We start from the raw sequence: 22858 nt of genomic DNA on the forward strand, positions 1-22858 counted from the left end.
CACTTCCCTAGGGACACAGAGGAGTAAGGGAGGAAGGCAAGAAAGTGGGGAAGGAAAAATGGATGGAGGAATGAAGAGGATGGGAGGTGATGGGGGTGAGGGAAGGACAAGCTGGGGAGTTAGTGTGTAGTGCAAAGAAGGGGCAAGGGAAATAATGGGGGCAAGGGGGTGGTGAGGAGGGGAAGGGTAGGGGAGGAGATGGAATGTGGGACTGCGGAAGCAGATGTCAGACAAAGAGGTCGGAGCGTTGCTTTTCACTACTGGCCTGCAACCTGGCCCGATCCCTTCTCCAAAGCCCAACCCTAAACCTGCCTGCAGCACTGGCTGGATCCTTCCTCCCTACCGAAACTGGTCTACAGATCTAGCCAGTTCCTTCTCTGCACCTGCCATCGGTGATCCAAAAATCGCCCTGCCACCTGCCACTCCAAAGCAAGCCTACAACCTCCACCGACCCAGGGCCCCTCCACCTGCGACTCGCTGGTCTGTGGCTCCTCCCATAACCAGTGCCTCACACCCATCACTAGCAAATGCAGCCAGTGGCAATGTGTGGTCCCCTGCCCTGCCTGACTGGCTCTCCACACCCACCATCGGAAATTTCGGCCTGCCACCCTCAGCAGCTTCATTTCCCTCACCACGTCCACCCATCATCTGCCACCTGGAAGGAAAGAGAAAAGGGAGAAAAGCAGGAGGAGAGAGTAGCATAAAAGAAGAGAAACCCGGGGAGAAGCAGAGGAGGAGAGTACCAGAAATAGAAGCTGAAACATCAAGGCAACAGAGACTGTGTGATTGCTGAAAACTATCTATATATATATATATATATATATATAGATATATATACACACACATATATTATAACCCAATTTACATAAAGCTACCAGAAATTAGTCACTCTGATAGTCTTGGGTTTGTCACTTAATTAGCCTGTTCAACAATAGTTCATGCACTCACTCCCACTAAGAGCATCCAGCATTACACAATATCCCTTAAAGTAACCTTTACTGGTGTGATACTTCTTTCAGGAGGCCAGATTGGCAGCATCATCACAACAGACATGTGAAATACTCCGTGATCTATTGGCAGAGACTGTTTGTCCAAAAGCTAAGCATGCCTTAGCTGGCAGTCAAGCCAAGAACTCAAAACTTGTTTATGGAAGGTAAGGGAGTTTGAATGTCAATCGAGGTCTGGATTCAAACTTATGACCCTTTTCGATCGTGTTTATGACCAGTTACCAGTGTTATCAATTTCCCTTAGACATTAAGTACCGGACACATTTTTATTGTACTTCATATCTTATCTAGTTTCCACGGTCATCAAAAGCACTATCTATTGATTGACAGCTAGAATCAGTATGTGTTTGATCCAGGGATAGTTATTTCTCTGGAATGATTTTATTACCAATTAACAGGGCTGACAATAGCTCGGACTGTACATTCTCCCAGAAACATTCTGTCTTCATAGTTTTCTGTCTTAAGAAATACCTGCACTGTACATCAGCTTCATTACAAAGCATCAACTTCTAGTCATCACAATAAACATCTGTACATCATATACAAGTTTATGCTACATTCACGTTCTTTAAGACATTGAAATTCATTAGTATTGATATTTTCATGGCAGTCTTGAATAGCAAAGATCATTTTTAAGAGAAGCAAGTTAAGTCTTGTCCATTTTAGTTTAGTTGAAAATCTGAACTGTTGCCTAGCAACACTGAGATCTAATAAAGTGGCATAATGCTTAGTTCCATCAGTACCACGTGTCAAATGCAGTGCACTATGGGATAGTGTTCCTTTAGCTCCATTCGATTTATCTAGATTCAACTAGTACATTGGCAACCGATCGTGAAAGAGTTGCTTCAATCGGTGGACACTTCACAAGGGTTTTCTCCTTTGTCTCTTGCTTCTTTGTAGATCCTTCTGAAGTCTTTATATCGGGGTGCACAGCCTAGTTGGGCCTCACCAAAGTGCATGCTGCCTGTGAATAGGAAGTCCCCTTCTCCTTCCTTAACTCCACAATGTAGCAGTGTCTTTATATGTCCCAGCCACTTCCCGCTCTTCCCAATTGGCTGGAATGTTTTGTTCTTTTGTCTGTAAATCTTGTCTGCAAATATATCTACTGTTGATTCCTCCTGCTGTGGATCATGTGACACAGAACGAATGCTTCCTCTCACCACTAGGGAACAAAAAAATGATCACATTTTTTTTAAATGCTGCATTAATAAAACATGAGACATAAAAATAAGTCAGGGATGAGATAAAGTGATTTAGTTCATTGAGACGCATCCCTCTCACAGCCTTAGTTCTCCAATTTTAGAATCCAATTGCATTGTGGACATCCTTATGTTTTTATTTCTATTTCCTTTCCTGGAAATGTTTCCAAATGTTTATCACTCATTAAGCAAAGTCCTTCCGAATATCTGTTTTAAATGTCCTTTTCACTAATTTACATTTATATCCTCAGGCACTACTTTCCCAGCTTAATTTTAAATGTTATTCTGGAGTCATCTTATTTATGCCATTCAATACTTTATATTCCTTGATGAAGTCCCCTTTTAACCACCATTTTTCTAGACTGTAGAGCTTGAGTTTCTCGAATCTGTACTCTTAGCTCATTCCCTTTACACTTAGGATCAGTCTTGTTGCCCAGCTCTGTACTCTCTCCAAAGCATGTATAAGTTTTTTGCAGCACGGTGACCAGAATGGCAGCTTAGTGACTAGGACTGCAGCACAGTGACCAGAACTGCATCCTGGTGATTAGACCAGTGGTATGGTGACCACACCTGTGCTATGGTGACCACACCTGTGCTATGGTGACCACACCTGTGCTATGGTGACCACACCTGTGCTATGGTGACCAGACCTGTGCTATGGTGACCAGACCTGCATCCTAGTGATCAGACCTGTGGTATGGTGACCGGACCTGCGCCATGGTGACCGGACCTGCGCCATGGTGACCGGACCTGTGAGCAGGTTAATATCGGGAGATGCAGGAACGCAGCGGGATGGGGTGATAAATCACATGCTGCATTTTAACTGCCAGCCTCCCCTTCCCCCCACCCCCCAAACTCGGTTTCCGCCCGAGGTGGGGACGGTTAAAATTCGCCTCTATACTTTTCTATGTAAATGAACACAGTAAAAAGTCTCCCTTTAAAATAGAAATCAGTAGGAAAAGTTGCTCAAGTGAGCAAAGTACTTAATTAACTTGTTTCTTTTTTGTTACATATAAATGAGAAGATTATTAATCCCTTTCTGCTCCAGCTACATAAAGATAAACTGCCCAGACTTGAAATTATACAACCAGCCCTAGCATTATACACGAGCAGGAGATATTTATACTAAATTACAGAGCACAACAGGAGTAAAAAAAGGAGTCTGGTAATGTCCAAATTACAACCTGGAATGAGACAGCCAGCCCATGGGCCAAAGTGAACCTCAACCAAGATTTTGGCTTAGCAAATGCATATCAAATTGTTACTCTGCACTTTGGAAATCATTTTGCATCTGACATTGGTCAGAGTCCAATTTCTGAAACTCAAATCGTTGATTTATCTGAGCCTCTGGACTGAATTAGCAATTTCATGCTCAATAAAATAGGCTGTCCAGTGCATAAAAGTGACCCTTTGCTCTTCAAAAACGATCCCCGGCTAGTTTCAAGAACTTTCTCCCTTTTTACTTTGCTTTTGAGTTGAGTTTTAAGATCACAGGGTGCCAACACAATGCATTTCATTGCTCAGAAAGCTATTTGCATCTCAGCAGTGTGTGTTCATTAAGAAGCAGTAAAGCAGGATACACATTTCACTGTGTAATGATGTAGCATAATGTATAGGCGAAACCCACAGTTTAAACAGTGCAAGCAGAGTCCAAAAATCTTCCTTTCTTCTTTTACATCCTACGGAGGAAGAAGTAAAGAAAATGCCCAGTGCTCACCCTAGGGAATCTTTGAACACTGAATCCACAGCTCCTTTAAACTCTACAGCCTCTTTGTCCAACGTACAAAGGCGCAGACAATTACAAAGTCTTTAGTCGAAACAAATTTGTTATCAACTTACTTAACTGTGGTCTCTTAAACACGATGATTACTTTGATTCCTTTTACTAGTCCTATTTCCTGCTTAGCTCCATTTCTATTTAGATGCTCAATGTTTGTCATGCTCTAATTGAACAATGTTCTGAAGTAGTGAATGCTTATTTAAAATGTACAATGGTAAAGAGAAAAGATTGACTTACCCAAATCACTAGTGCAGGCAGCGAGCAGGACTTCTGTATCATTACATGGGCGACAAGAAGCTAGAAAGAAAAAGGAAACATATTAAACCTCAAGGAGCTTTTAATCTTCCCCTTACAATAAATGCAATGATGCGTAAATTAGTAGCAAGCACCATTGTAACATTTCAAAGATATATATCCAGAAAGGAATTGGAAAGAATATTTTTCATACCACCATGCCTCTCCTTCTCATGCTGTTACTAAACCATTATTTCAGACAGAGAGCTGCTATAAACACTACTTCTATTATAGACAGAAAAGGATTACTGCTGACCCATTATCATGTGTTGGAAAAACTTAAATCCCAAATTAACTTGATTAAGTGTGCAATATTCCACTAACATTGAATCGCAGCACTGAAGTTAATTCTAATCTGCTTCTAGGTTTCCACATTAATATGGCTTAGATGTGGAAAGCTTAATGTTCAATGAAATGTGGGCATAAAATTGCTCTGTCGGTTGACCCTTATATGGTTTTTGGATGTTGTCTTAAAGGGACAAGCAATGCTTTTCCTGGATAACTAACTGTAAAAGATACAAATAGAATCCTAAGGAGTTCTGTACAAGGGGCATTCAAAATGATTTATAGAAGTGTGTGCCTTTTGCAAAACAGAAAGCTTTCTGTTTCTTAAAGGGGTGGTGTCACCATATTGTGAGGTTTTCAATCATGCTGTGTTCCAGCACCTTTTGCAATGTGTTTCTGTAAGTTTAATCTTTTTTATTAAAACTTAACAAAAAATATTTGTAGTAGTGAAAGTGATTACTGACACTGTGAAATTATTTCCTACTCTACCACATACACACAGAAAAAAGCACCTTATAGCACACTTTATCACATGAAAAGGGCCTTTTAAATAATACTTAAGAATTGAAGGATTGATTCATAATCTTCAGCAGAATATGAGAAGGTAATGAAGTCCTCAATGAGGACAGCTATTAATTCCAGGATGCCAGAGTTAATAATTCAAAATATGAAGATAATCTTCTCAACAGGTCATCAGATTTAATCAGCTGCTTTATCATTTCGTAAAGCTTTCTTTTTATTAACTAGGTCAGGAAGAAAAAGAATTAAAGAAACAAAACAAGCTTGTGATTTTTCATAGACTTCAACTGAGAACTACGAACACCGGTGAATAAGAATATTGCATTTTTAACAATGCTGAAAACACTCAGAACTTGCTCTGTTTCCTTGGAAGGAATTAAAGGTTTCTGTGGTCAGTATTATTTTCTCTTCACTGACCCAAAAACCCAAAGCAGAAGACAAACTTGTTTCCATTTCCTCCAGGTCTGCTTTCCTTACTGTCCCTGAATCAAATCACTTGAAGGCGACCATAGGCTTCCACACAATAGATAAAGAAACACATTATAGATCTCCAAAGCATAGACACTTACAATTCGGAGCTATTTCTAGTATAATGCGTGCATTGTCTGGAGTCCACAGTGAATTCTGCTGGGGATTACTTTACGGATACTGACAGCATCCTGCAGTAACCTGACTCAGGCCCTAACCACCGCTCATGAGCCGCTGCATTCACTGCTTGACAGAAGGATGTAATTACATCATTCCGCACAAGCCAGCAGTCGTGTTGCAGCTGCTTTGAATGACTTGCCCTCTGAACCTGATGTTACTGAAAGTACACGATGCTGCTAACAATAGGCAGCACTTGTTGGCCAACATACTTCGTGTGTACGTCTTCCCAAGGGGCAGCAACTACTTGTCACCAGAATGGCATAATGGCCGAGACCTCAGCAGGTGAGCACTTTCCCTTCAGATTCCTCAACCCTAATTAATTAAATGGTTAACAGAGAAGGAAAGTCTAGAGAGAATGTGGGTCTCCATTAGAGGTAAGGATTTTTTAAAAATCAAGGAATATTTTGGTGAATATTTTTGAATATTCAATAGGGGAGCACAGTACTTTGAATAAAAAGTATTTCCCCTACACTTTCCTTCCCCTTTAAGTACCGTATTGAGCAACATTAACTGTGTACTGCTAATCACTATAATCCCCAGATCTATAGGATTAGATAAGCTGGTTGTTCTGAAGTACTGCAGATATAACTTTAAGAACAGTAATACTGTGCCAATAGCTATTAAAACACCGTTTAAAATCTGGTCTATTTTCATTTAATGCTTTCGTTTGAACTGAAATCTTTAGAAGGCGCTGTGAAATGGCATCTAAAAATGAAACATTCCAGAATCAAAACAGTGACTGAAGCATTAATTGAGTTCTGACAAAGTGTCTACACCTGAAATGTTAACCTGTTATTTTACAGATGATTGTAAACAATTTTACAACACCAAGTTATAGTCCAGCAATTTTATTTTAAATTCACAAGCTTTCGGAGATTTTCTCCTTCCTCAGGTAAATGTTTTTGAATATTTTTGAATATTCAATAGGGGAGCACAGTACTTTACCTGAGGAAGGAGAAAATCTCCGAAAGCTTGTGAATTTAAAATAAAATTGCTGGACTATAACTTGGTGTTGTAAAATTGTTTACAATCATCTGTAAAATAACAGGTTAACATTTCAGGTGTAGACACTTTGTCAGAACTCAATTAATGCTTCAGTCACTGTTTTGATTCTGGAATGTTTCATTTTTACCTGAGGAAGGAGAAAATCTCCGAAAGCTTGTGAATTTAAAATAAAATTGCTGGACTATAACTTGGTGTTGTAAAATTGTTTACAATTGTCAACCCCAGTCCATCACCGGCATCTCCACATCATGACTACCATTTACAGATGATGACAGACATACTGTATGTTTCCACCATTTTCTGTTTTTATTTTATACATTATTCCTTCATTCTCCACCACCCCCCCCCCCCACCAACCCCATAGTTCTTAGCTATTGTTCAACAAAAGATTATGAAAGAGGAAATCTTCAAACAAAACACATACATCAACTTAACAGCAAGGCCTTGAATAAGCTAGCCACAACAACACCAAATCAGACCTATACAATTCAGATCATGCCTGACTCGAGACCTTGGTGAATTTTCTTGCTGTGTTTCCGGCACATGCTTTGGGCACCTCATGAAATACTGAAAAGGGTTTAAGGTTGGGAACTCCATTTTTGGACCACTAATAGCCAAATTTGTTAATAATCGATGATTCTGCACGTAAATTAAATCTCAAAATATTTCTTCGAATTTTATTTTGTCTTAGAAAAAAATGCTTATATTTGTTGTTTTTGAACATGTTAAAAAAAATGGCAATCTTTATTTTAAAATTTGGAGTATTTTGGTCTGCCACCCCCCATGGCTACATTTTTTTTTAAAATGAACAATTAGTCATTTGCAATTCTGATCTAGTTGCTCCCACCTCCCTCCATACCAGCGGGAGCAATCGACTTGATACTACATTTGATGTACCAGTAACTGTCCCATGGACAGCATGTGAAATAGGGTCAAGTTGCAAGTAACATGCAGCCAAGCTGTGCTCACCTTACTCACACTGGTAGCTCTGCCCTGCCAGGGCAGCAAGAGTATAAGTATACTTGAAATTAGATTACAGATGCTGGAAATGCAATATTAATGATTGTTCCTTTTATGACAATTAGTCAATACAGTTCTTTTAAGTAAAGTGATTGCCAATAGGACCTTACTAAAGACCCATATAACACATTGTTCTTCAAACTGGGGTGCACAAGGGATTTCCAAGGCTGGAAGTGTCTGCACATTTCTGTCTGTCTGTCAACAAATTTCTACATGTTTCTGTATTTGCTGACTTGCTGTTCCTGTATAACGAGGCGCTTTCTGCGATGATAGTCACCTATTCAAAAGAAAGCAGCGCTGTCCTTTGGAAGTTAGGACATGGGCCCCTCGGGATGTGTTACTATTTACAATAATTTCAGGGGGTCACTGAGAGTGTGTCAATATTTGCAGACGGTCGCCCAAATAGAAAAGTTTGAACATGTATTTTTTTAAAAACATCAAAAAAAACTTGTCATGCCTCAAGATGCTTTTAACACTATTTCCTGCTCGTTGAACTTTCTTTTAATAACCTCTAAAATGCAAACAACAAACTCAACAAGCTATGGTAACATGGTAGCACATTAGTAATGTGGGTTTGATGAATGCATGTGACTGCACATCACCTACCTGATATATGAATAGCAGAAAGTCCAATACAACCATTGTAGCACAGGTGCACGCACACACACACACACAAACACACACTCGCATACACTCACAATACACATACTCGCGTACAGACACCCACAATACACATACACACACAAACTCGCATACTGGCACCCACAATACACACACACACACACACACACACACACACAATATACACACACACACACACAATACACACACACAGGCACACCTACACATACACACATGCACATATGTGCACACCTACACATACACGCATGCACATTGAAAGCTTTTAAGGTCATACCATTGCTGAATATTCTCCCCACACTCGTGAGACTAGGAATTTCATTAAACTCAATGTGCACTCAAAGTTGCAGCCTCTAACTTGCTGAGAAACTAAAATATAGATTTAATAGATCTGAGTGTCTTTATTATTTCATAATGCTTCAAATTATATCTATATTCTGATGTTCTTATGTCAAGAATGTCCGAAATTGAGGTAGCACAGTCATTTTTCACCTCTGATTACAGCTATCAACTTTTATATTGAACCTTCGACATCACACATCCATTGTTTGTTATTACTGAATGCATTCCCATCCCTGCATCATAACACAAGAACTAATTTTTATGAATGAAGGGAAAAATGTGTATATATTGTAAAGCACAACAAATAGTCAGGGTAGATTCTAAACCTTCTGGAGTATCTCAGTATATTCCTAGCTAGAAAGCACTGGCTGGTCCATTTCAATCAGTTCGATAAATGGTGAATCACAATGGATAATGTAAATATTTAAAAGTCTAACTTATTCAAACATGGACTCTACAAACTTGTCAACATTAAGTATTGCTAATTAGGAACCAATTGGTGGTAGCCTTATATATGATGCAGCCACTAACATCAACACAAACCAAAATATTACTGTACTAGACTATGTTTCGACTTCACAATGTGCTCTCAGGATCACATCCTATGCACTGCACAGATAGTTTCAATTCTATACAAAAATTAAATCAGCCTGATAGAAATTTGCTTGTGAAAAAAGAAATTGGTTTAATATAGTGAATAGTTACTATGGAAGTGGTCACCTAAGCGGTAAAAAAATTCAACAGAATTGGTTTGTGGCTAAGTGCTGCATGAAAGGAATTACCGTACAAAAACAGATCAAGAGATCTTAAAATGCTTATAGTCACTGAATGTTGACAATACTGACTGCCTTATGTTCCATGAGTTTCCTGGAAAAGTATTTGAATAAGTAAACACTTGGGTAAATCTTGTATGTCAGATGTCTCGTATTGCTGATTAGTTCCCTTTCCAAGATCCATGAAATACCTCCGAGAGCATCAGGATCTCTTAACAGCTTCTCAACTATGGTCTGTGTTGTGTTAGCTGATCTCACCCAGGACAACATTGGAGCATTAAAATTGGCCTCAGTGTCCCTGGACTAGGGAGCGGAAGGTGGGGGTTGGGGGTGGGGGGGTGGGTGAAATCAGCCATGGTTCCCTCTCCTGGTCAGTATCAAGTGATTCCTACTGGAAAGTGACATGTATGGACATCATGTGAGACCAGGATCAAGTTCAGCTCTGATACCCTCCGTTGTCAAAAAGCCTACGGATGCTCACTTTGCAGGCTCACACATAAAGAATGGCCACTCAAATGAAATAATGGAAGGCTGTCAATGCTCATACAACTAACCATATCCAGCCTGAGCTGCCAACGCCAGGAGAGGAAGGGAGGAAAGAAATGGGGGGAGTAAAACATGGCACAAATCAATATTCAAATTACTTGCCTGAAAAATATTGCCTGAACCTAATTCCTTGTACATGAAAAAAAAATTCTCCTCTTCCTGATCCCCTGCCCCCATCTTTTACAGCACTGTATCAATTAACATCTAAAAGGCCATGCTGCTAGTTCAAATTATTTTCAAGGAAGCACCATCTTAGTATTCCTTGTCTAAGCACCTCTTCATAGTAACAAATAATGCAAAATGGAGAACAGAATTGACGCTGCAGTACTAGATGAATCATCACATGCAGAGTGTAAAAACAAACCTTCACCTTGTCTTACAGCTCAAACCTCCCACCAGTGTATATGAAAGGAGCACAGCTTGATCCAGACAACAGAATTTCATTACATGAACAGACGATAAGGGGATTCTTTGATGTCATCCCACAAGTTTGTCAAAAAGTGGAGCCACTGGCACAAAGTTGCAAAGTTGGCCTTGATGGATCCACAGGCAATTGCTATCAAACTTCTCAGTGACTAGTCTCCAGTTAGGGCATCACTAACATAGCCAAATAACTTCCTGGTAGATAACATGTCAGAGGCAGAATGTGCTTTCCTTCTTTACAACATTGCTTTGAACTTCCTGTGTGGCATCATGTCAGTTTCATCCCATAAGCAAGAGCAATAGTTACTACGTGGAAACCTATTATTTTATATATACGCGAGTAAATCTTGAGTTGCAAAGCTTTGCGTTAAAATTGGTTTATATTAAGATATGTTCAACAGATTTGATCCGATCTTAAATAAGACATGCTACAGTGACATTGGTTTAATCTGACACAAGTTATCTCTGCTCCCCAATCCACATCAATTGAGGATGAAAGGTAAGCACTGAGCTCAAAGACATTATAAAACTCCTCAAATCAGGAAGGTCTGATACTACTCAAAATGAACAAGCCATCAATTTTAACTGCGGTCTGTGTATAAGTAAGCAAAGGTCCTGTTTATCCAACAGCTGTAAATCAGTGTTGGTTCTGAATGAACTGGTGTTTCAAATTAAAATGTGCTATCCAAACCGTGTGGAACAAGTCATTCTGATCTTTAACTCAAAGTAAAAATTTCCAACTGCTAATATTGGTTTACATATAACTCTGAACATGGACTGGGTTCTGAAATGGGGCACTAGTGATTCAGCTCGGAGCCCTGGTTTGGAATGAGGTCCAAGCTGATGAGATAAAGCTTCTTTATTCCGACAAGTTATAAGTGCTTTGTTGAAACTTGGGTCTGTCAGCACAAAATTAACCTATAATTCAGGACCAATTTGAACTGTAAAGTTGTTGTTGGAAATTGAAATGCAGTGGAGGGGAGAGATGCTCTGGGGGTGGGCTTGAGCTAAACTGTTGGGCAGCACGGTGCGAGCTTTTGCCCCTCATCAAACCCATAGGAGTATATGTATTTGATGGCAACACTGATTCAGACTTCAGCCCAGCGTCACTGCAGCATACTAAAGAGCATTTAATAGGTGTTCAAAATTATAAGGTGTTTTAACAGAGTAAATAAGGAGAAACTGTTTCCACGGGCGGGTGAGTTTTCACATCGTTCACCTGACGAAGGAGGAAGCCTCCGAAAGCTTGTGAATTTAAAATAAAATTGCTGGACTATAACTTGGTGTTGTAAAATTGTTTACAATTGTCAACCCCAGTCCATCACCGGCATCTCCACATCGTAACCAGAGGACACAGATTTAAAATAATTGGCAAAAGAACCAGAGGTGAGATGAGGAGAACATTTTTTACACAGTGAGTTGTTATGATCTGGAATGCACTACCTGAAAGAGTGGTCGAAGCAGATTCAAAAATAACTTTCAAAAGGGAACTGGATAAATACTTGAAAGGGACAAATTTGCAGGGCTATGGGGAAAGAGCATGGGAGTGGGACTAATTGGATAGCTCTTACAAAGAGCTAGCACAGGGACAATAGTCCAAATGGCCTCCTCCTGTGCTGTATGATTCTATGGACATGATTTTCACTCGGATCCAGGAACCCAGGGCTGGGTAAATGTTCACGTGGAGAAGCCAGAAGTCAAGAGAGTGCGTCGCAATCTGCGATCGCAACTCAATTGAAGGTAATTATTTTTGCTTTTGGGTTTCCCGCGCGACAGCCAGCCACATTGACAGGCTGGTTGCCTGTCAGGAGGGAATCGGAGAGGAGGTAGGGAGGGAGAGATCATGGGCCATGGACGACGGGGGGAGGGGGTAGTGGAGGACATCGGGGGGGGGGGGGGACTTTGGAGAAGGGAGGTGATCGGATCAGCAGCTGGATGAAGAGTCGGAGGTAGAGGGGGTGTCTACCATCGGGGGGGTGTTGGCCGATCACGGGGGTCCGATCGCACCTGGTGAGCTTGTTGGGCCTGGATGAAGCACTCCTGCTCCACCTGGCCCGTAAGCAGTGCAATAAAGGCACTCACTTCATGGATCTGATGAGAATCAGAAGCCATGGGAAACGTGTGCAGGTGAGCTGAAATTCGTTTCAGCTTTAGAATCCACAAAAAATTAAGTACCTCAACTATTTCAATGTGAAACATTGCCCCTTTAACAATCCACCCATTGGCATTAAGTGGGGATGGGACTTCAGGGTTTCGGTTGCGTGCGCGCATCAAAACGTGCCTGGGTTAAACCCAGAAGTGAGCGCATTGCAGCCAGGTTGTGGTCCCACTTCAAAAAACTGTTATTTTTACCTCCCACCCATCCCCAACCCACCCGTTTTTTGGGGTTAAAATTATCCCCTATGAGTGAGATGATGGTTGGATTGTCACTTAATACTATTCCTCAGATATAACTAGTTCAGTCAATTGTGCCAGGTTTATGGCCGCAAGATCCAATTCAGTGCAGATTATCACAATCTAAATAGATTTCCTTCTCTGGTGCAAATTACAACAGTAACAGGATAGAGCATTAAATATTTGCACTTTTTCCCCCCTCTCTCTTAAGCAACAAAATAGGAATGAACAAGATTTCACCCCAGCAATTCTTTTGGGTCGAGAGATTAACTGATCTCACATTAGCACTGGAGGAAATGCCTAGAGGAGGCTCTATTGAATCAAAATTCATGAAAGTTTTAACGTCACTGAAAATCTTTCATGCTCATAACCAGCCACAGCTAGGCAGTAACTCGAGCTTCTAATAATGCTCCAGACTCATTGCATTTGATTAACTCTCAAGATGAAAAATTAGATAAATTATAATTGAATTGCAGCCTAGCAAACCAGTTATTTTTGATACCACTCCCTCTAGCTCTACTCTATGATTACCGACCAATCTTCTAATTCCATCTTAAACATGCAATGAGAAAAAAAATACGTAAACAATCAAACAACTGAACTGTTACTCTTAACTGAAAGAAACTCCATCAACCTGTTTAATTTGTAAAATTAGTAAGGATGCTCTGATTTAACAAGTTTTATGAGCATAATAAATGTTTAGGACAGAGAAATGTGTGAAGCATTAACTATAAGGAAAGTATGTATTCTACTAATGCACCGATTGGTTTGTGCTCAGGTAAGTTAATAACATTGCACAAGAGCAAAGAATAATTTTCTTCAATTCAAGCTGATTTGAGCTAAGTATGCCTTAGTCCATAATAAAGCATGAAAATTAATGATTTTCTTCAAAAAGGTAAAATGGAAATTAAAATGATTGCATGCCAATATATATCTCAGTGATTTATGAGTAGGTATTTCTAATAACCCAGATGTTAATAGTCCTGTGTTGCCAAGGACCAAGATACTTTAACATTTTGAGCCATTCTTTGCTGATGGATGTTTAGCACCTGCAAGGTCAAAATAAACCCAGGGCGTTCTTAAATAACTCAAGTTTAAAGATGTTATCAAAACCTCTAAAATCTAGATTGCTGATTGCTATTAAGATTTCACCATCAGTTTCTGGAGGTTCATTCTGGGTCAGCAAAAACTACATAACTATGAGCAATGTTCTAGGAATAATCTAGGTGTTGTAGCTTGCAACTATCTCATGAATCCTACAGTGTCATTAAATAGCGTTTTTCATTAAATAGGATTTTTACAGTCCAGAAGGAGGTTATTCAGCCCATCGTGTCTGTGCTGGCCCACTGAAAGAGCTACCCACTGAGTCCCTATTCCCTGCCCTTTCCCCATACCCTTTTTAAGATTTTCTTTTTCAAATATTTATCCATTTTCCTTTTAAAAGCTATTTTGAATTCTGCTTCCATCATTTCCGGTGGGTCATACTATGTCATAACAAACCCTTACGTGAATTTTTTCCCCAGTCTCTCTTCTCGTTTTTGTGATGAACTTAAATTTATGCCCTCTAGTTACTAACTAGTAGAAATAGCTTTTCCATATTTATCTTATCAAAACCTTCATAATTTTGGACACTTCTATCGGATTGTCACTTAACCTTTTCTGTTCTAATGAAAAGAGCCACAAATTATTCAATAGAGAATATGGTCACAAAATTATTAAACTTTCACCTTGTTTTTGAACTGTGTAAAACATTTTATCACAAGCCTGTGTAAAGAGTGACCAGCCACTGCATCCCATTCCTATATTTAATGGCAGTCACCCTCTCTGTTTTAATAACTTCAAATGTGGATAGTGCTCCATAAAAGTCACTAGTTCAAAAACCATCAAAATAAATGAGACCAAAGAACCAATAAATCAGTAATCAAAAAAAGGGACAGTGTTCAAAAGTAAAACACTGGTGTGACTGTATTTTAGCATTACTTGGGCTATTTGGGATATTACAGTGCTTTAGTCATGGACTCTCATTGCTAAATTCATCCTTATAATAAATTATATTGTTGCTTCTAGGTGGTCCTTTTGTTAAACAAACAAATGGGGAACAGGCAGTTTCAGGTGCTCCTACTTTCAAAAGACCCTCAATGCCTGATGAAAGAAGCTCATTTCTGATATCTGGTTAAAATCTGGTGATACATTTCAACTTCTCCATTTACTTCAAAGGATTCCCTCCAACAGTAAGAATCAGAGATAACCCTGTAAGGTAAACAAAGCAACACCAATGCTGTTGGATGCACCAAAACTTCCCTTGGGAGTGCAGGATGGGGAGATTTGTTAGGTATCTACAACACTAGGTGATGGGTGGCAGATATAACAATGGCTGCTAGCAGAAATTTGAAAATAGACAGAGAGAAAAGAAGAAAACAAAGAAAAAAGGAAGAACTTGCATTTATATAGCACCTTTCATACATCACAAAACGCTTCACGGTCAAAGTTGTAATACAGCGAAATGTGGCAGCCAATCTGCACACAGTAAGTTTGCACAAACAGCAAAGAGTTAAATGACTAGATAATCTGTTTTAAGTGATGTTGGTTGAGGAATGAATGTTGACCAGGATACCAGCGGAACTTCCCTGCTCTTCTCTGAATAGTGCCATGGGATCTTTTACGTTATATTTGGTTTCTATGTTAGTTCCAGTTACAGATGGGCTGGCCTTTCAGGCCTGCAATGTACTTCCCCCATAGATGGCCTGGACAGATCTTCCTCCAGAATCGGGGGGAGGTCCTGAGTAGACTGGCATGATTTTGCATTGCCTGTGCATGCACAAATCTTGCACATGCACAAATATCTGTTGTTGTCAAATCCACCCCACAGACAGACTTTTCAGCAAGGGAACTGGATTTATATTTTGGAACTGGCTTCTGTAATAGAAATGGGGCTTGAGTCATTGAGGTGACAGGACAAACAGGTGGCCCAAGGTGTTGAAGCATAGCACCACAACATAAAGTCCTTGCATCCAGCAAAGGCAAGGAATTAAAATCCAGGTGGTTCTATAGCATCAGCTGAAGATTTTGTGATAGATATTTTACTTTAAGGCCGTTAAACATATTTCACATATAGATCAACAAAAGGGGGTAATTACCCAAAAGTTACTCTTTGAATGTGCTGTTCATTGAATTTAAGGCCAGTTTAATATAATGCATAAACCAAATGGCCTATAGGAACATAGGAACAGGAATAGGCCATTCAGCCCCTCGTGCCTGCTCCGCCATTTGATAAGATCATGGCTGATCTGTGATCTAACTCCATATACCTGCTTTTGGCCCATATCCCTTAATACCTTTGGTTGCCAAAAAGCTATCTATCTCAGATTTAAATTTAGCAATTGAGCTAGCATCAATTGCCGTTTGCGGAAGAGAGTTCCAAACTTCTACCACCCTTTGTGTGTAGAAATGTTTTCTAATCTCACTCCTGAAAGGTCTGGCTCTAATTTTTAGACTGTGCCCCCTACTCCTAAAATCCCCAACCAGCGGAAATAGTTTCTCTCTATCCACCCTATCTGTTCTCCTAAATATCTTATAAACTTCGATCAGATCACCCCTTAACCTTCTAAACTCTAGAGAATACAACCCCAATTTGTGTAATCTCTCCTCGTAATGTAACCCTTGAAGTCCGGGTATCATTCTAAATGCCTGTGCATTCTCTCTGTGTATGTGTGCCAGACTGTACACAGCAGCTCTCAATCACTATTACAATGGTACACACAGGGCTGGTTCAACAACGTGGCCAGGGTTGGAATACAATGTTATTTTTGTTTTTCTAGGAATTAGAAACATCCTACCAGAACATATTTTAGATTAGGATTGGAAACTATACAGAATGTATTTTTCAAGATGCATTATGAAATGGCAAATGTGTGTATTTTGAATACTTAAAAAGGTTGGTTCTCAAAAGGACTGATTATGGTCTGAGAGGCTCCCCACTTTAGATCTGGTTATACTTGATGTAAACAGATGTTGAGGGCTTCACTGAAAAAAAAAGAAAAACCCATTCATTTTGATATAAAACCACTTCAGGCTGTTTGGCAACTTTACTAAATGATTTTCATTTCCTGACTTGGCTCAAACAGAGTCCTGCACCTCTAACTTACACTGCACCTCAACGCACACTGGACACTTAATTTCATACTGCAATGAATCAGTAATGCATGACTCAATCCAAAAGCACAACCTGCCCTCAGCCTGTGTGGAAAATTTGCCATTGCTTAGTGCAAAGGGAAAACAGAGTTCCTGGCATTGAAAACAGATTCGGTAAATGTTGAAAGCTCAAATTTCCATTGATATGCTACCCGGCTGTTTAGATGCAATTTCCTTAAGACCACACTCACTTCTTGAGACAAGAAGTTGTACAGTTGAACAATTCATCCATTTTTTTAAAATTTGATTGAATTTCTAATTAGACTTAAGCTTGGGAAGAAAGCCAATAATCTTACTTCATTTCTGAACCCAACAGGTTGGACTGGTAATGACTTAAAAAGTTTTTGTTTCATTTAAACATTCTGATGTGAAAGCGCCACCTATTGGTGGCTGAACCTCTACGACTGCATTAAACCAAACTCCTTTCAACTAAGAATGTAACTGTTATTTACGTAAGTAGAGTAACTTATATTTTACACAGTCATATTGTGGGTCTCTTTCCAAAGTTAACTAGTTTACTGTAAAAATATGAGGTGTCATTATGTCTGCATTGCAAGCATTATCTTCTCATACACTAATGATTCATTGGTCAGTTTGAAGCTTTGCAGTTCATCATACTTCTTTTGTGCAGCACAAAGACAGGAGTGCATAGAAAATGTTTTTGTATTTAGTACCATTACAGATAAGCACTGCACTCCATTCCTGAGGTTTTGCAGAGGTCAAAGAGTTAAGCTCCAATTACATTTAAACCAACTAAATTGAAACAGCAAATCAATTTTAAACCCACTGATAATATAATAATGGTCATACCATTTACTGTTTATTTATAGTTGGGTTATATTTATAAATACATGTTGTAGTTAATGCTTTGTGGATGCTGCCTTTTCATCTGGTGCTGATTAATTAAAATAAACCAGATTTATTCAGTGTTATTTCCTGATTCCTGGTTGAGTTGCACAATCATTTTATGTTTAGTTTAATGGATGAATATTAACACTGTACTTCAGCTACTGGGTCAGGCGATTGAATCCCAATCATTGGGCACGTTTTGTCACTTCTTAAGTTTGCTGCTTACAGGAGTGCAATGCCCCAATGTAACACTTTAATTCAAGGAGAGATAGAGTGAGAGACAGTAAAGGAGCCAGCAAGACTCATACGAATTATCTCCATGCAGCCAATCTCTATTGAACACTATTGACAGCGACCTTACATGACTCCACAGCCCAGCCTATCTAAATCCCTTGCTGAAGGAGGAAGCATAACAGTGAGGGCTTAAAACACAGAGAGAAAAAAACCCTTTGAAAACAGTGAATTATTGAAGCTAAATGGAACTTGAACACCTGGAAACCACAGCTGGTGGTCACCCGACCATCTCATGTCTGTTTCCATATCTGTATCGATTATAACTGGATATATAAGTAATTTTCTCCCCATGTGTTGTGTACCAGTGTTTGTGCTGCAGTAACTATTTTGGGATATAAGCCGTCACCAAGGCATTTATCCCAAGTAGAAACCGTGATTTCAAGTCAAAAATGTTTCCTCTATTGATTATTGATGTGTTTCTGACAGCCAACATGTAATTTGCAACAGAGTAAAATAATGCCAAACCTGTGAAAGTAACCCTAGATATATTGCTTACCCGGTGTATTGTGTAAATCTGCAACAGTCCTGTCTTTAAATAATTCATACTGAAAGCCAGTGATTTTTCTGCTTATATCTGTCTGAGGGGTGGCCTGGATAAAGAGTGCCCCCTGGTCCATGCCAAAGCAATACACCTTGTTAGGAATGTGGTCCTCCTCACTCACAAGAAGTTTCAGATCACCAACTTTTTCCAAATAAATATTAGCTCCCTTGGAGTCTTTGAAAGGCTTAATGCAGACAGTCAAGTCTTTGAAGGAGGATGTTGCTATATTGGTTCTTAAGTTAACCCTTAAGGCTCCAGTAGGATACAACCATTCCAATGAGCCTTCGGAACAGCGCAGGTACACCTGTTCTACATCTCTGGTGTGAGCATTGTGCGTTAATCCACTAGGAAAAAACAGAGGAGGAAACAATTAAAATCTTTGCAATTTGTAAATATATCCTGCTGCGTGTGCTTTGGGTGGTTTGCTGGTGGAGTTTTTCCTGCAGCAATCCTTTAACATTCATTTCTTTATTAGTTCCATAAATTTGAAACTGAAGAAGCGATGTCACCACATTCAGAATGGTTTAGAAAGAGGGCTGTCAGAAAATACTGACATGAGACGTCAATAGCTTCAGAAGAAGAATGATTGTAACTAAATTACAAAACAAAGATGCTGTATTTTGTAACTTTTTATAGATTACAATATTGATCTCTGAATAAAGATAAAGGGATACTGCAATTTAATGACAGTTGCTGCTCCTGAACTGGGTTTTATATATTTCGGAAGAGTGGAGATCCTTTACTCTTCCTCATTCCCTTGGATCCTGTGTAAAATATTGCAAGGCAAATACTGCTTCTAACCCTCAGCATCCTTTTCATACACTTGGTGATAACAGTGGAGATTGTAAACGAGCAGGAAGAACTCAGTTCTTAAATCAGTATAATTTTGCCTCAAATGCTCCTTTTCTTTTGAATTTGGCAAGTTGCTCATGGCTTAAGTTGTAGTTAGTCTGCTGACAGGAAACTCCAACTACAATCAAATAAATAAAAAAAACTTACTATTTATTTCTATTTAACAGCTTAATCTTGCCCACTTCAAAGTGCATATCTGCTAGCAAAAGTCAATTTAAGGGGGTTTGATAATGCATTAAAAATAACCTGCGGTATTTGCATAGTGCTCCTATTGTTGGGGATCTTTAGCTCTTCTGAAGTATTGCTGCACATATGTCCACAATGTTCAGGCCAATTTCAATTGTTTACATGATCTGAATAAGTGAACTTAAAGAAAAAAAGCACCCAGCATGAACAGCTTATCTTTCCAATTAAATTTACTGGGTGATGCAGTTATATTGCAGTAAGCCATATTTAATTTAAGTGGTCATTATTTTGAATCGACTTATCTCACACTTGTAAACCTACTGATAGATAACAGGTCACTTTTCATTAGCTTTGGCAAACTTTTCCTGGGTAAAGTAAACTTTCTTTGTCTGGAGGACGTCTCAGACCTCCCAGGGTTTAATCACCACATGTCAAACAATAACTACAAGTATTCACAAAGGTTTTAAGGTGGGCAAACAAAGAGCCTTGGTATTTGACTAATTAACATGGAAAGAATTAGCTGAGCCTTGTTTTTAATGGTTGGAGGAGAAGGCAAAGTCCACACTTATTTCTTGGTAAACTTACTATTTTAAGAAGCCATCTGCTGGGTCCCATTAGAACACAGACAGTAGAGGTGCTGGTTAAGAGGAACCTCTGGCACAAACTATAATGTCTTCATGCCCAGCAGTTTTTAATAGCAAGGTCTGACTATAGTTAGGTATCACATTTGAATAACATAGCAAAAATATTCAAAGCTATGGGATTGTATTTGGTTAATAAGCTGATTGGAGCGTGAACCTTGAGCTTTTTGCCCCTTCAATTTTCTCCCCTCACTCACTTCCACTTCACCTCGGAGTGACAACTCATGCTGGGGTACAATGTTGGCCTTCCTACACCTTGCCCAAGTGCCACTCCTCATGTGTGAGCCTGTTAAGCTAACACTTCTCTCTTTCCCGCCACACGCGCTCAACACTCCTTAATGCCCACTGGCAGTGTGGGGGCTTGGAGCCTGAGCTGCACTTTTCATTCAAGAGCTCTCCGATGAATTTATGTTTTCCAGACAGTAGCACTTAAAAATACTGGTCATTCACTGCCATCCCCCATTGTTACAGGAGGTTGTTGCCCTTGTTTTTTGACCAGTACTGTTTCAAAATCCCAGTTGCTCAATGGAACAGCATAACCCCAGTGAATCATGTGGGTGAATCACTGAGAGTATAATAAGAATTTGTGACAACAACAGGTGATTAATGTTTTCATTGACTGTGTCAGATAAAAAAAGAGTAAGGACGTTTGAACACGAAAATTATTATTTTAATCGAACATAAAAGCATATACCTCGTATATAATCATAACTTTATCACCTTGTAAAATCTTTTTTTCAAAGTGGTTCAATTTAAAAGGCTTTCTTAAGTAAACATGTGATGTTTCACAGGTGTTTTTTTTTCTCTGTTTAAAAACAATGTGCCCTCCTTCCAGAGACAAGAGGGAGTAACTTAGGAGACTCGAGAGAATCTCAACTGGTTGTTACTTTGGGATTAAATTACAGGGTAGAAGCGGCTCATTAAACTCACGGGTTTGAAACTCTCCACTCATTCCATTTAAAAAAAAACACCACCTCAAAACACTAAAATATTCCAAAACAATGAAGGCGCCTTTAAAACAAAAATTTTAAAAGGGTTATTCTTTTTCAGTACTGATCACTATATAAACAGCCAAATCTCTTATTTACCAGAAAAGCACTGAGCAGTGAACAATTTTAAAATATCAATAATTAAAAAGTGGCTCAAACTCAGCACCGAATGCAACGACCCCACACAATGGGAACTGTTGGCCACATCCAGCAAATGGTCTCAGGTCAAAATGTCCCAGCAAAAGCCAGGATTTTCCCCCAACAGGAGAACCCCAGTGTCCTTGGTAGTACAGTACAGCGTGCTGGTGAATGACAGTGAGATGGGCTTCCTCCCCTTGTTAATCGTGACATTGCGATACAGCTCAGGGAGCCTGTCCTCTTCTGTGAGTCTTATATGTGGACTTTCTCTCTCTCTCTCTCGCTGACAGGTTACAGGTTAGTGGGGTTATTGCTCACCTTCCCTTCCAGCTGCATTGGTTGCTGGAATACTGCGATGTCGCCGCTTTACACACAAGGAGGACTGCGATCACCGAGTCCAAGGCTGTACTTAACATTTTCTCTCTTTTTTTTCAATTCTCCTCGGGTCCGATCGCCAGGGGAGGAAAAAAATAAAACGAAATCCCACAAATCTCGACGATTGAATGTTCTCCCTCTTCCCCCTCTCTACATTATTGTTTGTCTTTGAGGAGTGTTTGAAGTGCCTGGTGTTGTTGGGAGTCCACACGTCCAAAGCGTTCTCCTCTCAGACCCAAGGCATGACAGAGCATCACATTTCCTCAGTGCAGCACTTTCTGTGTAGTAAGGTTTTCAGCTCCACGTCACACGGTTACATTACAGCTGATACCCAGCCCGGCCAAGCTCTGCTCCGCCTCCGAACGAAACCAACCTCCCCACTGCAGAGCTGCTGCCAAAACCCGGCTTGGATCTCAGCTCCCGGGCTCCCACACCAAGCAGTCTTCAGCCCAAAGCCCCCAGCCAACCAACTGATTGTGGCTGATGGGGCTTTCCCTCTGTAGGGTCGTAACTTTTTTTTTGTTACTCCAGGCATTTTTGGGGGAATTTGTTTCTTTCTCCTTCCTCATTTTGTGAGTTATTTTTGTTCAGCCATGGCTCTGTGGGTAACACTTCTGAGTCTGAAGGTTGTGGGTTCAAGTCCCACTCCATAGACTTGTACACACAATCGAGGCTGACACTCCCGGTGCAGTACTGTTGACCCTCTCAAGTAGACATAAAAGATCCCATGGCACTATTTTGCAGAAGTGCAGGGGAGTTCTCCCTGGTGTCCTGGGCCTAGCTGTGTACAAATTGGCCACTGTGTTTCATACATTACAGCAGTGACCATGCTTCAAAAGTACTTAATTGGCTGTAAAACACTTTGGGACCTCCTGAGGTTGTGAAAGGTGCTATATAAGTGCACCTTGCAAGTTTTTTTTCATTTTGTA

At 39.9% G+C, this 22858-nt stretch overlaps 1 protein-coding gene across 1 annotated transcript; it reads right to left on the bottom strand.

The window, feature by feature from the left end:
• Positions 1-1349: 1349 nt before the first annotated feature.
• Positions 1350-22230, bottom strand: metrnla (meteorin like, glial cell differentiation regulator a). The gene is made up of 4 exons (XM_068004289.1): positions 21873-22230; positions 18704-19092; positions 4223-4282; positions 1350-2169 (listed from the first exon to the last, which is right to left on the bottom strand). Exons 1-4 carry the CDS (start codon positions 21968-21970, stop codon positions 1853-1855), a joined length of 864 nt encoding a protein of 287 aa, XP_067860390.1. The 5' UTR covers positions 21971-22230; the 3' UTR covers positions 1350-1852.
• Positions 22231-22858: the final 628 nt, after the last annotated feature.

The sequence above is a fragment of the Heptranchias perlo genome, chromosome 23, assembly GCF_035084215.1.
Source record: "Heptranchias perlo isolate sHepPer1 chromosome 23, sHepPer1.hap1, whole genome shotgun sequence".
In the NCBI taxonomy this organism is placed as follows: domain Eukaryota; kingdom Metazoa; phylum Chordata; class Chondrichthyes; order Hexanchiformes; family Hexanchidae; genus Heptranchias; species Heptranchias perlo.

Bases quoted from the DNA above. Each gene is read 5' to 3' on its own strand.
- metrnla (XM_068004289.1), bottom strand. From the start codon at position 21,970: ATGTTAAGTACAGCCTTGGACTCGGTGATCGCAGTCCTCCTTGTGTGT. The intron at 19,093-21,872 runs GTGAGCAATAAC...GTTTTTTCCTAG, and splicing joins CAATGCAGCTGGAAGGGAAG to TGGATTAACGCACAATGCTC. The intron at 4,283-18,703 runs GTAAGCAATATA...TTTTCTTTCTAG, and splicing joins AGATTTACACAATACACCGG to CTTCTTGTCGCCCATGTAAT.